Source organism: Lynx rufus, unplaced genomic scaffold (assembly GCF_022079265.1).
Source record: "Lynx rufus isolate CCGP_SWC_20201006 ecotype Redwood Valley unplaced genomic scaffold, mLynRuf1.p SCAF_7, whole genome shotgun sequence".
Classification (NCBI taxonomy): Eukaryota; Metazoa; Chordata; class Mammalia; order Carnivora; family Felidae; genus Lynx; species Lynx rufus.
In genome coordinates, this window is record NW_025814889.1 from 77,735,435 (window position 1) to 77,748,922 (window position 13,488).

General features: G+C 40.4%; 1 protein-coding gene across 4 annotated transcripts in view; it reads right to left on the reverse strand.

Annotated features, from left to right (window-relative positions):
• Positions 1–7,145: 7,145 nt before the first annotated feature.
• TFCP2 (transcription factor CP2) overlaps positions 7,146–13,488 on the reverse strand; it is a 46,238-nt gene continuing 39,895 nt past the window's right edge. For 2 of the 4 annotated variants that reach the window (XM_047065746.1, XM_047065744.1), the window contains exons 10-15: positions 12,993–13,086; positions 12,033–12,123; positions 10,394–10,512; positions 9,818–9,960; positions 8,007–8,058; positions 7,146–7,590 (exon numbers count right to left, since the gene is read on the reverse strand). In XM_047065746.1, coding sequence (XP_046921702.1) covers positions 7,556–7,590; positions 8,007–8,058; positions 9,818–9,960; positions 10,394–10,512; positions 12,033–12,123; positions 12,993–13,086 — 534 coding nt within the window. In that variant the 3' untranslated portion in view covers positions 7,146–7,555. Of the gene's footprint in view, positions 7,594–8,006; positions 8,059–9,817; positions 9,961–10,393; positions 10,513–12,032; positions 12,124–12,992; positions 13,087–13,488 lie in introns of all 4 variants that reach the window. The other 2 variants (XM_047065745.1, XM_047065742.1) reach the window with 1 other exon arrangement.

Consider the following 13,488-nt stretch of genomic DNA (forward strand, 5'->3'; position numbering starts at 1 on the left):
TGGTAGTTGACATTTAGGAACTCACTAGATATTTACTGCATATTTATTGGATATTTATGGCAGGATTTAAACTCAGGTGAGACTGGTTCCATAGCCTAGTGCAGTCTTCACTGCAACCAAGAACTATGGAGCCAGATGGTTACCAAGCCATCTCAGTCTTAGAACTGAGAAGTTGGCTGGTTTGGACAAAATGCCAAAAATTCCAGTCCTCTCACCTTGGTGACATCAGAGGCTCCATGAGGCTAGGAAACAACAGTGCAAGATGAAAGGGCAGATCACAAAAAAGCAGTCTGTAGTGTACCATGCACTGACCGGCTCCCTATCTGCTGAAATTTAGGTATAACATGTGATCTAGAGCCAGGCTGCCTAGATACAAGCCCAACTCCTCCACTCAGTAGTGGTATGACCCTTGGCAAGGTACAGTAACTTTTCTTGCCTTAGCTTCTGTATCTGCAAAATGGGGCGAACAGTATGTATCTTAGAGGGTTTTGTGGAGATTAAATAGTTAATATAGTATAAATGTTTACAATGCAGTCAGTGCTATGTACATGTTCATGATTCTGTCTTTCCTGGACACACAGGTAACAGGAGAAAGCCCCAGACCACTCTGTAGAGCCAGTGAATGCAAAGTTACAAAATAACAGCCATAAGGCCATGTTGGATAGGCTAAAAAAGTGTCTCATGTGCCTAAACATCCACAGTTTGAATCATGGAAATTCATCAGGGTACCATCAGCCTCAATGCCCATGATTTGTAGATTTATGATACCAAATCAGGAGTCAGCCAAGCCAAAGTTAGCACAGCCTTTGAAAAGATAACAGAATTCAACTTGGCAATAAGCTCTATGTCAGTCAGAAGATCATCTGAACCTGTTACAAACATCACAACTCTATGATAAGTTATCATAGAGTCACTTACTTATCACATTTCATTGTCTCGATAGAATCGCTAGAGAAGTTGCTACAATGGTGCCAGTTCACCCAGAATTGCAATTGTTGCTCCCACCTAAGCAGGGCCTATGGAGGGCAAATGGTGACCAGGAAGCTCAAATGCAGAATAGAAACTACAAAGAAAAGTGAAAAGAAATGCTAATAGCATTCAATGTCTAATTCTAAGCATTACTGCTTTGTTCCAAACCACACTGCAACATACGTATGAACCAGCTCAGAAGGCACAAATCACAAATGGGTGGTTCGTTTGGGGGGGCAAAAAGGTCAAGGCAAAACAGGAAGATATACAATCAGCAATAACAGCTGCAGATAAAAACCAAAGGTCAGATTGGCCGTCCTGGGCAGTGTTTACCTATCTGTCTTGCCCGTTATGTCTACATGTAGAGGTGATCTTGTAATCAGTAGTATCCTAAGTTTATTGAGAAATTGGAAATGTGTACTAGATACAAACTAAAACTTTTATACTCCTTATCCTTTTTTAATCTCCCAACAATCCTATGAATTAAGTATTATATCCTTTTTAAGATGAGAAGGTGGAGGTTTTAAGAGAGTATTTTGTTCAAGGTCACATCCAGGAAAAGCAAGACCTAAGATTTGAACAGCCTTATCTGACACCAAAGTATACATTGTATCAACTATTCTTTACCACCAAAAGAAAAATACATTCTCCAGGTGGGTTGAAAATTAATAGGTCTGAGGATACTAAGTGCTAAGCTTCTTAGAGAAAAAGAGTTAACCTGTAGATTTAGCCCTAAAGTTAACATTACTTTACTAATTTACATTTAATTATAATCCAGATCTAGAAAGGCAGGTACCTCTTTGTGACTAATTGTAGAAAGAGTTCAGTACAGTAAGTAAATACTAAGTAATCAGTATAATAACAAAAAGAGATCAGTATGCACAAATCTGGGGGAAAGTGCCATGGCAATTTAAAACAATAAAACAACGGGGCGCCTGGGTGGCTTAGTCGGTTAAGCGGCCAACTTCGGCTCAGGTCATGATCTTGTGGTCCATGAGTTCGAGCCCCGCGTCGGGCTCTGTGCTGACAGCTCAGAGCCTGGAGCCTGTTTCAGATTCTGTGTCTCCCTCCCGCTAACCCTACCCTGTTCATGCTGTCTCTCTCTGTCTCAAAAATAAATAAAAACGTTAAAAAAAATCAAAAAATAAAACAATAAAACAACAAAAAAGCTGTATGATTCAGGAAGATTTCAAAATGGACACACACAAAATGATCTGTATACGTGCACAACACACATCCTCTTTAAAAAAGCAAACAGGGGCGCCTGGGTGGCGCAGTCGGTTAAGCGTCCGACTTCAGCCAGGTCACGATCTCGCGGTCCGGGAGTTCGAGCCCCGCGTCAGGCTCTGGGCTGATGGCTCAGAGCCTGGAGCCTGTTTCCGATTCTGTGTCTCCCTCTCTCTGCCCCTCCCCCGTTCATGCTCTGTCTCTCTCTGTCCCAAAAATAAATAAACGTTGGAAAAAAAAAAATTAAAAAAGCAAACAATTGGGGTAGAGTGCAGGAGTGAGTTTAGAGAGGGCAAGCTTAACAAACCTAAAGGAAGTGAATGAAAGCCTGAGCAAAGTTATAAAGATGTGTAGGGAAACATAAATGAAAAATCAGACATCAGAATTCACGAAGAAAACAGGAATCTGTAGCGATTAAAATGAGGAATGTTTACCTCATTTAACGCAAATATATGAAAATATAGATTCCATGAGAGATAACTGGTTATAACTCATGCCCTTCAAGACCCCTACAGTACAAAACAGTGCAATAATATAAATACAACAGTATTTTTTAAATAGCAGGTTTCCGTCCAACTTCGGCTCAGGTCATGATCTCATGGTTCGTGAGTTCGAGCCCTGCGTCAGACTCTGTGTTGACAGAGTGGAGCCTGGAGCCTGCTTCGGATTCTGGGTCTCCCTCTCTCTCTGCCCCTCTCCTGCTTGCACTCTGTATCTCTCAAAAATAAATAAACGTTAAAAGAAATTAAATAGCAAGCTTCCTTCTAGTTCACATTAATCCAACTGAAAAATTTAATTCCGATAGAACTTTAAACCTCTGATTTTGAGAATGTAAATGCTAGACTTAGGTGCAATTTGTTCAGTAGACCCCTGTACATAAGGAACAACACAGAGGAGATCTAGAAGTGAAAAGGAAAGATGAAGAAAAAGAGGAAGAAGTGGAAATAGACAGATGTTTAAGGTCAAAGTAAAATACAAGGTCATTAAATGAAGCAATAAAAGAAATAAAATATTAACGGTACAGAAAAAAAAACAGACGCTTATGGCATTAATCTTATGTCACATAGGGCATTTTTTCTCCAGTTCATTCCATTTTGCAGTGGTAGTAAATTCTTCCCCATTTAAGCCTTGGAGCTTGTATGACAAAACAAATTGAATCACAAACTAAAAATAAATATTCTAGCTTTAGGAAGAGTGCAACTGAGAAAAGAGATCATTTTTAGGAGAAATAGAAGAATGATGGAAGGTACTGTGTGAATTAGTATACAAATGATGCAGCTAGGTGGGGCATTTGTGCCATTTCTGTTGAGATTGGAGTTCTCATAACAGACCAATAGAGGCCACACAACAGATCAAATTCCTGTAGAGGAACCACCCATGACCAAGGAAGTCGAACAATTCAGTAAGATAATACAACAGGTCAACTTCAGCTCTCTAATCATGCTATCTGAAATTGTTAGGTAATGGACAAAAGAAAAAAAAGCTACAGTGAAGAGGGGTAAGCTCAGTCTTGAGTTCAAATATGTGCACCCCAAATTTGTATTACTTTCAAAACCCAATGCCAAACCTTCATTCACTTCACAGTAGTTTACAAGATGGCCCAAATCTCTGCAGCAACACTACACAAAAGACCCGCTGAGAATAAATATTTGGGGATACAAACGGTTTTCAGAACACTCCTCCATTAGGCATAAATTCAAAACAACGGGGTTGCTCTGTACGGTTAAGTGTCTGCAAGATCTCACGGTTCATGAGATCAAGCCCCACATTGTGCTCTGAGCTGACAGCGCAGAGCCTGCTTGGGATTCTCACTCCCTCTCTCTGCCCGTCCCCTGCTCATGTGCGATCTCTCTCAAAATAAACAAACATTAAACAAGTATATTAAAACAGGAAAATACAAGAAATGACTAGTTCTATTTTGCCAAGCCTTCTTTACTCACCAAGCTTCCCCATGCTCATTCGACCCAGTGGTGAGATCACGCTCTACCTTCCACAACATACCCAGTGCCTACCTGTGCCTGATGTCCAGGCATCAGAATGTCTGCCCCCTTGTGTGGACCTCACTTTCTCACGTCTCTGACTCTGGTTGTCTTGTGTTGGTTGTAGTGTAATCTCTTTCCAGATATTAGGACCATCTCCATTTCCCCTCCCCATTTAAATAGCTTCCTGAATAAATAATTTATGTAAACGTTCTTATTAGGCCATAATATTGGGCAATCTTATTTAGTAGCTGTATTTATGTAGTGACTAGTCCTTAATCCTTGGAGAAGGGCAATGGCTCCCCCTGCCCCCCGCCTTTTATCACCCAACAACTCCCTGTTAACTATCAAGTCTTTATACAGCTGATCCTTGTAGACAGAACCTATTACACTTCAAGGGAACAGTTCACACAATGCTAAATCAAATAGGATGCTACTCCACTTCTCAGGAGGGCCTAAAATCTAACCATTCTCCTCAAATACCCTCACTTGAATAAAAACATTAAACCATCTACTGCAGTTCATGTATTAACTGTCACATTATTCAAAAGATAAAATCCAGTAAATTTTACTTCTGGGAATATATCATAGAGGTACATGCAGAAAACTTACGAAGATGCATGTTCAAATGGACTTAACCTAAACAACATCCATAGGGAATGGCTATTTTTAAAACAGAACGATGCAGAATTATAAATTCTAATGATAGAAAGATGTTCAAGATATGTTCAATACAAAAAGCAAATTGCATACCATTAGTGTAACATGAGCCCATGTGTGTATTTGTGTGGGGAGTGGGGGAGAGAGAATGAGAGGGAGAAAGGGAGGGAGGACTGGGGAGTACTTTTTGTAAGGATTACCTCCTTAGAGTGGGACCAGGAGGTAAGCAGAAAAAATTATATGCCTCTTTATTGTTTGAATTTATCATTTTGTGTATTATTTTCATAATAAAAGCTAGTTTAGATTTTTCATTTAATTGAAAGGATCAATAGTAAACAGATGTGATTCATAAAAGCAAGTTGAATAATCACAACATCCTAGCACTATACCATGTCTTACCAATGATATAGTATTGGCACTATAAATACTTTTTGGAGCTAAAGAAAGCCTAAGCAATTTTCTGGTTAATTCAAGGATCTCTGATTGCAAACCTATATAAACCCATTTCTTAAAAAAAATTTCATTTCTATAATAAATATGAAGACTACTCTAAAAAACTCTAACGCTAAGTAAATCAGTAACTGTAATTTGTAGTAAATACATTAAAAGAATCCTATATATCATTTGCAGTAAAGAAGATTCACAGATTTAGAAGGGACCTTTCAAGGTCATCTAGTCCAAGTCTCCAGCCTAATATTCAGACAGAATAAAAACCACCACCACCACCAAACGGGGTGCCTGGGTGGCTCAGTCAGTTGAGCATCTGACTCTTGATTCCTTTCAGCTCAGGTCATGATCTCAGGGTTCATGGGTTCGAGTCCCACGTTGGGCTCTGTGCTGACAGTGTGGATCCTGCTTGGGATTCTCTCTTCCTCTCTCTGCCCCTCTCCCACTCACTCTCTCTCACACACACACATACACACACACACACACACACTCTCTCTCTCTCTCTCTCTCTCTCAAAAAGAACAGAAAACAACCAAAAACCAAAAATACTAGCAGCCTGCTGAGGAGGGAATGGACTTCTCTGAAACAAAGAACAGTCCCAGGAACATAACACAACCAGAAATGTCCCCCTGAAACAGGGACATCTGGTAATTCCACTAAAAAAATATTTTGGTCCAATGTCAAGTTGTTGCACAGGCCAGTTTTAAAAAGTCACTTGACCTCATTTTCCAGTTTCAAAGCTTTCAATTTGTTTAAAACCAAAAGAAATCAGACCATATTGCAGGTTGATTTTAATGAACAAAATTCTGTGTATAAAAACATTTAAACTTTATCAAATGCTTTAAAAACACACACACGCACAGATCCAAATCCATTACAGAATCTTTGAACATTATCTTTTTTCATCTCAACATAATGTGTAAAGGGATAAAACTCTACATGTGAAAAAATTAAGACCCACAGCCTCACACATGTATGCACACACATGCACAGCACACACGCGCGTGCGCGCGCACACACACACACACACACACACGCTCACACGCTTTAAGAAGAACAAAAATATATGGGATGGGATCGGAATGAATTTCTTATAAAGTTTCTATAAAAGAACACTACAGGAATAAAAGAACTTTCTCTACCAAGAAAAGATGCAGAGAGGGGAAAACAGAAAGCAGGGGTTAGCCAAACTCATTAATAAATAGTTTGAGAAGCTCATTCAAGAACAGTGAATTTGGGGAGTTACAGATTACCCCTCCTTTTCACCATCTCAATGTCTGTGAATCTGATAAGTGATGATGCTTAAAAAGCACCTGTGTTCTCATTTTTTGTAGGTCTTGATTTGTTCAGCATTATTTAGGTGTGGTTTGTCCCCTTCAGTGGTTGATTTCCTCAGTTCTCAATCGGTGTTATGTCCTATCCAGCAGAAGAGCCACGGTCAGAAACAGCGGCAAACACAGGGTATGGCAAGGGTGGCAGGAATGGCTGGCGGTTAAAAGGAGCCGGGTTGCCTGGGTTTGGATTTCGGCGACACTCCCGGCGAGCTGCCCGTCACTCAGCAAGCTCTTTAGCCCCTCTACTGGCTCCACTTCCTCAGCTTCAATTAGGGATCATTATTATCTACTTCAGGTAGGTCTATCAGAGAGGATTTAAACAAAGTAATCCACTTAAAGATTTTATCACACTAACAGGCACAAGTAAATGCTCAGTAAATGTTAGCTAAAACTATTAGTCTTGGCAGTACAGAGCAACCAAAAGAAAAGTTCGATTCTATCTTTGTACTTCCCCTCGTCGGTGAGGTTTTCAGGGGCCAACTGTGGCAAAAGCCAGCATGTATGATGCAAAGAGACTGAGGATCCAGTCTTAGGAATATAGATGTTCACTTTTATATTAGAAAAAAATTACATGGCTCCGTATCACAAAATTTAACATCTTTCCATGAAACATCACACAACTCTCATCATCATTATGCCCTACAGACACCCTAAATGGTGTGGAGTTTCTAATGATATTCAACAACAACAGAGTCCATAAATTTTAACTAAGAAACAGCTGCAGAAATGGGTGTTGGGCAATAATCTGTGTGTGCCACAAGAGCTTGGGCCGACAGATGGCTGGGGTTCTGCCTCCACGGCCTGGACTCCCCCACACACAGTCAGATGGGTCAGGCTCCTGCAGACCTTCAAATCTCCATTAGCGAGTGACTCCCTTCAGGGGGGAAGCTTCCAAGAGGTGAAGGAAGCAGCAGCCACTGAGGATGGAATGCCCCGCACCTACTTCAGTATGATATGATAGCTATCATTGGTTTCTGCTGTAAAAAAAAAGAGAGAGAGAGAGAGAAGAATCTTTAGTCACCTTTAAAACACAGCAGGAGAAAAAAAGATACACTAAGGCTCTTTTGAGAAGGGAGAAAAAAAAAACAGCAGGACAAAGGGCAGCACACTCGTTAATTATCACAAACTATTTACAATAAATATGCATTATGAAAACAGCATGCCTCAATCTCATTTGTCCATGGAAGGTGGAAGAGAAGGGCAGAGTCGTCACTCACACTCTTAGCGATGGTTCCTTTTGTATGAACTGGCTTCTTGCCAATCTCTAAGGACATCGCTTTTTCTACTTCAGATATGGTGGTCGATACCTTCCCTCTCTCCTCAAAGGAGTAAACCATGAACAAAGCTCTTAAACTCCTTAGAGAGAGGTAGCTGCTTACTATTTTATTACCTTTCATTGTGTCCAGAATAAAACAGGCTTCCTCCTGAAAGTTCTGTATCATCTGAGGAAAGCAAGAAAATTTGCTAATTATTAAAAACTTGGGTTTGCTGCATTTATTTAGACCATATGGCTTTTTATTAGGTTAGATTTAAGGGAAAATAATTCTTTGTTTTGCTTTCTCCCATTTAGTTCTTACATTTTAAAAGCTAAGCAGTTTAAAACAGTGATCTTAAAATTATAGTATGCGTTTTCCTGGGTTAACCCCAAGACGTTCCAAGGGGTACACAGACCCTGACAGGCCCATTTGGGAGCACTGACTTCCTGGTCCTTATCTTCTACAGGTACTCTTTCCCAAAACCGCCTGAGCACCTCTTCAGCTTTCTCTACCCACTTTCCCTTCTCAAACTCCCTTCTCCCATTTTTCAAAATAAAGGCATAACTTTCACCCTCCTGGAATCCTACCAAGATGTATTATTGCCCCAGGGTACAAAATCTCCAGGATGCCAAAGTGTGACTGTTAATGTGAACTTTAATAATGGGGTAACAAACTCTTATGGGAGTCACGTGGTTTCTAATTCTTTCCTTTCGCCAGAACTGAAGACTGACGTAATCACAAACTGTCAAATGACAGGCGATTCAAAATAATTCTTTGTAACATCACTATATAATTTTTGGCACCTAACTCAGTAGTTAAAAAAAAAAAAAAATCCAGTGATGCTGTTATAAAAAAACTCCTTCCATTCCTGTCTGACAATCTGTGTGAATCAGATTCCATAGCACTTATATCTACAGAATAAAACAGAATGGAAGTGATGGTGAACTCTATTTCATGCTATAAATCAGTAGACAGTTTTCAACAAAACATGAATTAATGTGGGTGGGGGTGGGGAATCAGACAATCCCACCCATCTCATTGACAGAGATACTTCTACATTTTTTTCTTGTTTCAAATTTTTATCTAATACATATTTCTTAGTGGTTAATAATTTCTTATCAAGGGATGCCTGGGTGGCTCCATCAGTTAAGCGTCCGACTTCGGCTCAGGTCATGATCTCGCAGTTCATGGGTTTGAGCCCTGCATCGGGCTCTGTGCTGACAGTTCAGAGCCTGGAGCCTGCTTTGGATTCTGTGTCTCCCTCTCTCTGTCTCTCCCCGGCTCATGCTCTCTCTCTCAGAAATAAACATTAAAAAATAATAATAATAAATTCTTATTCAAACATAATACATTTATGTTAATTGTATGATTATGGTGATAATTTTATTCAGAAGAAATAATTTTTAAATTTTTATTGAAACATTCTTTTGTTGAAACAGATTTGTTTCAAAGAAATATGGTAGGATAATTAGTAAAGGATGCTTGAGCATAAAAATAGGTTATGATAAGATAAGATTCTATGGGGGAAGTGAGTGGAAATAGGAATTCAAGGCAATCAAGAAATGATATGAAACTCTGATAAAGAAAAGTATATTCATGTGTTTTTTAAGATGATGGTGCTGGTATTAAATCACTTCTATTTAGGTCACATGGAATATAGTTAGAATAGTGATGCAACCATTTCATTTTTAAAGTTTATATAATATGCCCAGGAATGACATATTCTGCAACTATTTAAACTTAAAGCAGAAAGTTTCAAGTCAACCTAAAAATGTGCAAGGGGATACATGGTATTTAGAAATTATTTTAGAAAGTAAGCAAGCACAAGATTTTGCAAAGCCCTGGACTAGAAAACAGAGCGCTGTGCCCCAGTAGAATTGCTCTTGCTCCTGTCACATGCCCTGACAACCTGTCATCTGGTGACTCAGCTCTACTGAAACTCTACCTCATCACTAATGAGCACATGGATTCCTGTCGGCCCCTGCTTGTAGATCTGGCTGATCTGGCGAGGGGAAATGCTGAAAAGCTGAGCGATTTTTTCAGTCAGTTCAACAGCGGTCAGTTCTTCTAGATAGATGGCGTGGTACACTGCAAAAGGGAGAGAGCGATGGCAGTCAATACAGGTCTCTCTGCTGTTAAAGGTAATCTGCTCACTCGGAACGCCCGCTTTCCTGAAGGGCTCAGAGTCAGACTGCCTGAGTTCAAATCTTGGCTCCGCCACTGGCTGGCTGTGTGACGGGAGTGAGTTACTTAACATCTCTAAGCCTCATTTTCCTCACCCGAATGTTAGCAGTGACAGTAAATCTACCGCAAAGAGGAGACACTGGTTGTAAAAATCAAGGCATGTAGAAGGGCCGAGAATAGTGCCTGGTATATACGAGGAAACTCGATACACGTTACCGATGACCATTACTTCTAGCAAATGCTGCATCTGCTGTTTGAGGAATTCCCATCACACATGCTCATAAGGCACCTCCCTCCCTTTCTTCGTGGGCGTCCTCGCCTGTCCAGAACCACCTACCGAAGAAAGTCCCATTTGAGTCTCCATCCTCACGCTTCTGCTGCTGCTGCTGCTGCTGCTGCTCCCTCAACTGCAGGGATTCCTGACAAACATAAATGGTTAGCCTTGGGCGCACCATCCTAAGGAGGAAAACAAGGCTGTTAGTCTTACGGTTTTCACGGGAAGCACATTTTAAGGGAGAGCTTGTGTATCTATGTTAACGCTATACAGTGGGGCCGAGAACTGGCAGCCCGCGGGCCAAAGGAGCTCATCTGCTGTTTTGTTAGCTCCCCACCGGGATGTGCGTGTGTCTGCATGCGCGTGCGCGTGCATTTTAAATGAATTCGTTCCCACATCGTGTGTCGGGACATTTGGCTTTTCTTAAAAAACCGGATCTGGCAATCTGAGACCCTGACACTTAAAGGAAACAATCAGCTGTTCTCCTTGCGTGATTCATGCATTCTTCAGTACACCCACTGTCACTCATTTACATCTGGCCTCTGTAGTCATTTGAATTTATGACCTTTGAGGTAAAGTTTAGAAATATTCAACATGTGTGAGCCACTGTTTCATGGGTCCAGGTCAACATATACCTTCTCCTTGGAAGCACCACGCTAATGAACTGGAGAATCTCACTTCCCTCATTACCTTCTCCTAAGTAGCCTAAGCCTCCTTTCTGTTCTTACTTCTTAGACAACAGCATTCAATTACCCCTTGATCCGATCATCTCATTCCTTCCTATGTTTAAGTGCTCTTTAAGTAATATGTTAAAAAATAAAAGATCCATTCCTTTTCCTCCAAGTCCTCAACCTCTGAACTTTTCCTCTCTCTTTAAAATTTTCCAAGATTAGAGCCAAGCTGATTCCACAGTTCTTGTGAGGTACCCAAACAAAATACTTCACGATCTGTTTCATTATTTAGTCACCGATTTGGTTCTGTGGCACTAATCTGTATGTTTTTTCCATTCATACCACTACCTGTTTGAAATTCTAAATTCCGTGTAGGGACTACAAATGACTCTGTATTAAAATCCGTAAGCAGACACGTAAGTATTTCCTATCCAAGAATGACGTCTTCTTCAGTTAAAAGACTTCGAGCCTTCGCACCTGTTGTTCCTCCTGCCTAGAGTGTTCTTCCCTCCTCTGATTCCACAGCTTCCGTCCTTCCCCTAATTCAGTTTAAGTGCCCCCACTTCAGAGAGGTCTTTCCTGACCAGATTCTGGGTGCTCTACAGGTGATAACCTTGTTTTTGTTTATTTGTTTGCTTTTCCCTCAAAGCACTTATCACTATCCAAAATACTGTTTATATTTTTCTCTCTCTCCCTGTTAGAAAGTGAACTCATGATAATGGGTACCTTGTGTGTTTTGCTCACCAACATATCCCTAGAGCCTACAATAGTACGTGGCTCACGATAGGGATAATGAATATTTATCGAATGAAAAAACTACCTGGAAAGGAAAAATGGGGTATCATGGGGCATTCCTTGAATCAACTGTAGGAAAGGATATTTTCATCTTTGCTTATTTGGTACAGAGCTGGCATTCGCAAAGAATGTTTTGACAAGACGCAGGTAGCTGTGCAAAGAGTACTGTGAAGAGTCCCTGAATCCAAATCCATTTGAAATCCAACCTCACGGATATTTTAACACTAATTACATACCGGCCTTTTAATGCATTAAAAAGTCTGATTCCATCTGCAGGGCCACAGATTTGGATCACATCATCTCTAGTTAGTTTCAATAAATCTGCCCCTGGAATAAATATAAGAAAATGGGTGAAAAAGGCAAAGACTGTCTTTGTTAATGACCATTAAAATGGACTCTGTTATGTTCTAGCCCCTAATCTTCTGCATGGTACATAAGCCTCTCCATGACCTGGCCTCTGTTTCCTCTCCCACCTCAACTGCCACCCAATGAACTGGTCCACTTTACCCTATGCTTTCATCACACTGATGAAGTCTAATGAGCAAGTTGCTCCTCCTACCTGAAATATCCTTCCACTGTCCGACCAGCAGAGTCCTCAACATCTCCCAAGATTTACCTCACACATTACACATGTTCCCTAACTCCAGAAACTACTCCCTTCCCCTGCTTTGTACCACTTATCTACTACATTACAACTATTTTTTTTTCAGGGTTTTATTTTGACTTGGGGTTTTTTTGATACTAGATGATGAATGATCAGAAAGTATGCCTTATCCATGTGTGTATCCCTACCATACCTGGTATACAGAAGGTGCTAAATAAGTGGAATATGCAAATAAAATACAATATGGTGATATCAAAGGGGAAATTTCAGACGATCTACAAATGCCCTTGATAAAAGTGTATGGAGTATACAGTTTTAAAAGCACTGTATGGAATAAATATTTTTAAACTGAAGTGAGTTTAAACGAAGAAGTCTTTCTTAAGTATTTCGCAGCACAGATGCATCTGCTGAGAAAGTCTGAAGGGTTCTATGAAATTCACTTCATCAGAAAAAAGCACGAAGACCCCCCCCACACACACACATACCCCCGCACATGCACGCACACAACACACCCTTACGTGGATGCCAGGAAGCCCTAGAATGTAAAGGAATATCTTGTGCTGGGGAAAACAAAAGGACAAATCAATTTAACCTGAGAAGTTTGTAAAAAGCCTTGTGAACGTAGAAAAACGATTTCGATGCAACCACTGCTGAGCTTCCTGAGGTGTGGTTGTTGGCAAGAGGTTCTGAAAGGAAAAGAAAGCAAGCAGGTTTTTTTTGTTTTTGTTTTTTTGGTAACTCAATAGATTTAGCTCTTACATCATTAGGTAACACAGAGCCAAACACACTCACACTCAGACGGGTCGCCTAGTTTGCCTGGAAGTTGTTTATACCTCATCAGCCTTCTGTCTCTAGCCAAGCAAGATGCCCACGGAATCCCATACCTGTCTTCCTTACTAGACTGTAAGCTCTTTAAATGCAAGCGTTCCTGCATTAACTTGTTCACATCTCAGTTCCCTAGCATTGTCAAAATTCAGAGTCAAAATTCAATAAATACCTATTTAATGAATGAATAAAAAGTACTCCTTAAAAGCTGGGCATTTCTGTGGAACCGCACAGTCATCAAAGTATTAGTAGATACTGCAAGT